The 1,756-nt window shown below is 55.6% G+C and overlaps 1 protein-coding gene across 1 annotated transcript in view; it reads left to right on the forward strand.

Moving 5' to 3' along the window:
- CUNH6orf132 (chromosome unknown C6orf132 homolog) overlaps nucleotides 1-712 on the forward strand; it is a 39,534-nt gene extending 38,822 nt beyond the window's left edge. Inside the window, 1 exon segment of the mRNA XM_021714761.1 lies at nucleotides 589-712. Coding sequence (XP_021570436.1) covers nucleotides 589-706 — 118 coding nt within the window. The 3' untranslated portion in view covers nucleotides 707-712.
- Nucleotides 713-1,756: the final 1,044 nt, after the last annotated feature.

The raw sequence follows: 1,756 nt of genomic DNA on the forward strand, positions 1-1,756 counted from the left end.
CCCCGGCCACCGGCAGGTGAGCTGCGGCCGGGCTGATGGAAGGGTCCGGGAACTGGAAGCCAGATGAGGTCGGTGGAGGCCCTGCCCACGGCCCTCCGTCAAAAACAACAACAACAGAGAAAAACCAACACAAGATTTTCTCCCTTCTGGCTTGCAGGCGGGGCCGGAGAGGAGGCCCTTACCTGGAGCGGGCGCTGTGGGCATCTCCCTCACCTGCCGCCTCCTCTCCCTGTTCTCTCCCCACCAGCTTTGCTCCTTCCTGCCCCGGATCCCAGGGTTCAGGCTCAGTCTGGGGTGGGGAGAGAACTGAATGAGCCTTGGGTGGAGGGATTTCCATGCGACACAGACATGGTCCCAGACCCAGGCCAGTAGGGCAGTGTTCTGAGTGAGTGGATGTTCCGCATGTTCTCTGTGGCCAGCAGGACAGCCCTGTTTCTGGTGGCTGTTTCTGGTTGATGAGCCCAGGGCTTGTGGGGACAAATGCAGTAGAGCGGAGGCACGTCTTTTCCTCCGGGGCTCTGGGTAGAGGGGAGGCCTGTTGGTTAAGCAGCTGCAGTTATTAACCTCACATCTCTGGCTCTCCCCCAGGTCTCCCCACAGCACCCCCCATTACGGAAGCCCCATCAACACGTTCATCGTGAGGCCTGGAACCCGCCATCCCATCTCCTATGCCTACTCGGGGTCCCACCGGAAAACCACCTCCTGAGCCCTGGGGTTCGGCTCAAAGAGGCTGAATCTGGACACTTGTTTTGGGGGGGGGGAAGAGAAACGCAGCAGGTGTTAGACAGCCTCACTCATTCATGGAGGAGCCTTTGTTCCCCGAAGACAGACGGACAACAAACATGAAGCAGTGGCCCAAGGTCAAGAGCTGAGCCGCCTTCTGTTTCCCAAAGCACTGGCGTGGCTGTGAACTATTTACACGTGGGATGTGGGAGGGGAGAGGAGGAAGGAACCTTTAAGGGCCTAAGCACTGAGTTTCCACTATCTGGTACTATCTGCTTTAGCAAGACTTATTTAAAGCAGTCTTACAAGCATGGCCTCCTGAGCAGGTTCTAAAAGCAAGGGGTGGGGCCCTGACTGGGAACTGGAACCCACAGGGATGGCTGTGATTGCCTGTCAGGTACTCACAAAGGGCTGAGGCCCAGTCCTGTTCAGGTGGGGGTGGCGGGTACTACAGCTAGGTCTCCAACAGTTGCTGTTCCAAGAGGTAATACCTGGGGTTCCTAGGCACATTGAGGTAGAAGGAGGAGTGCGCATGCGCAACTTGGGAAGAAGGTGCCGGAACAGAAGCACTGTGTGGCCAAGGGCAGAGGTGAAGGGACTTTCTTTTTGACCTTGGCCCTTAGCCACAGGGAGGCTTAGAAAGAGAAGACTTGGCAAGTTTAGGATGGGAGACTTGAGGATTAAAGCTCCCTTTTCTATTCAGACCCATGCAGCCTATTCTGGGGATTGGGCCCAAGAAGCCATGAGGTCTAGGGCTTGACGCCAGAGGCCTTATGTGACTGGGTCTCTTACAGGATTTGGAGGGGGCGTTATTTCTAACCCTGATACTACAAGTCATCCATATTACAGAAGCCTTAAAATGTGTAGCCAAGATGCTGGAAGGTTGGTGAGTGGGAGGCAGCAGAGATGGGGACAGAGGTCTGAGAGGACTTGTTTTGGAAAGATGGGGACAGAGGTCTGAGAGGAGAATATGTTTTGGAAAGTTAAGAGTGGTTTCTCAGCCAGGCTTGGTGGCTCAGCCTGTAATCCCGCG

Source organism: Carlito syrichta, unplaced genomic scaffold (assembly GCF_000164805.1).
Source record: "Carlito syrichta isolate Samal-C Ts95f unplaced genomic scaffold, Tarsius_syrichta-2.0.1 Scaffold305755, whole genome shotgun sequence".
Classification (NCBI taxonomy): Eukaryota; Metazoa; Chordata; class Mammalia; order Primates; family Tarsiidae; genus Carlito; species Carlito syrichta.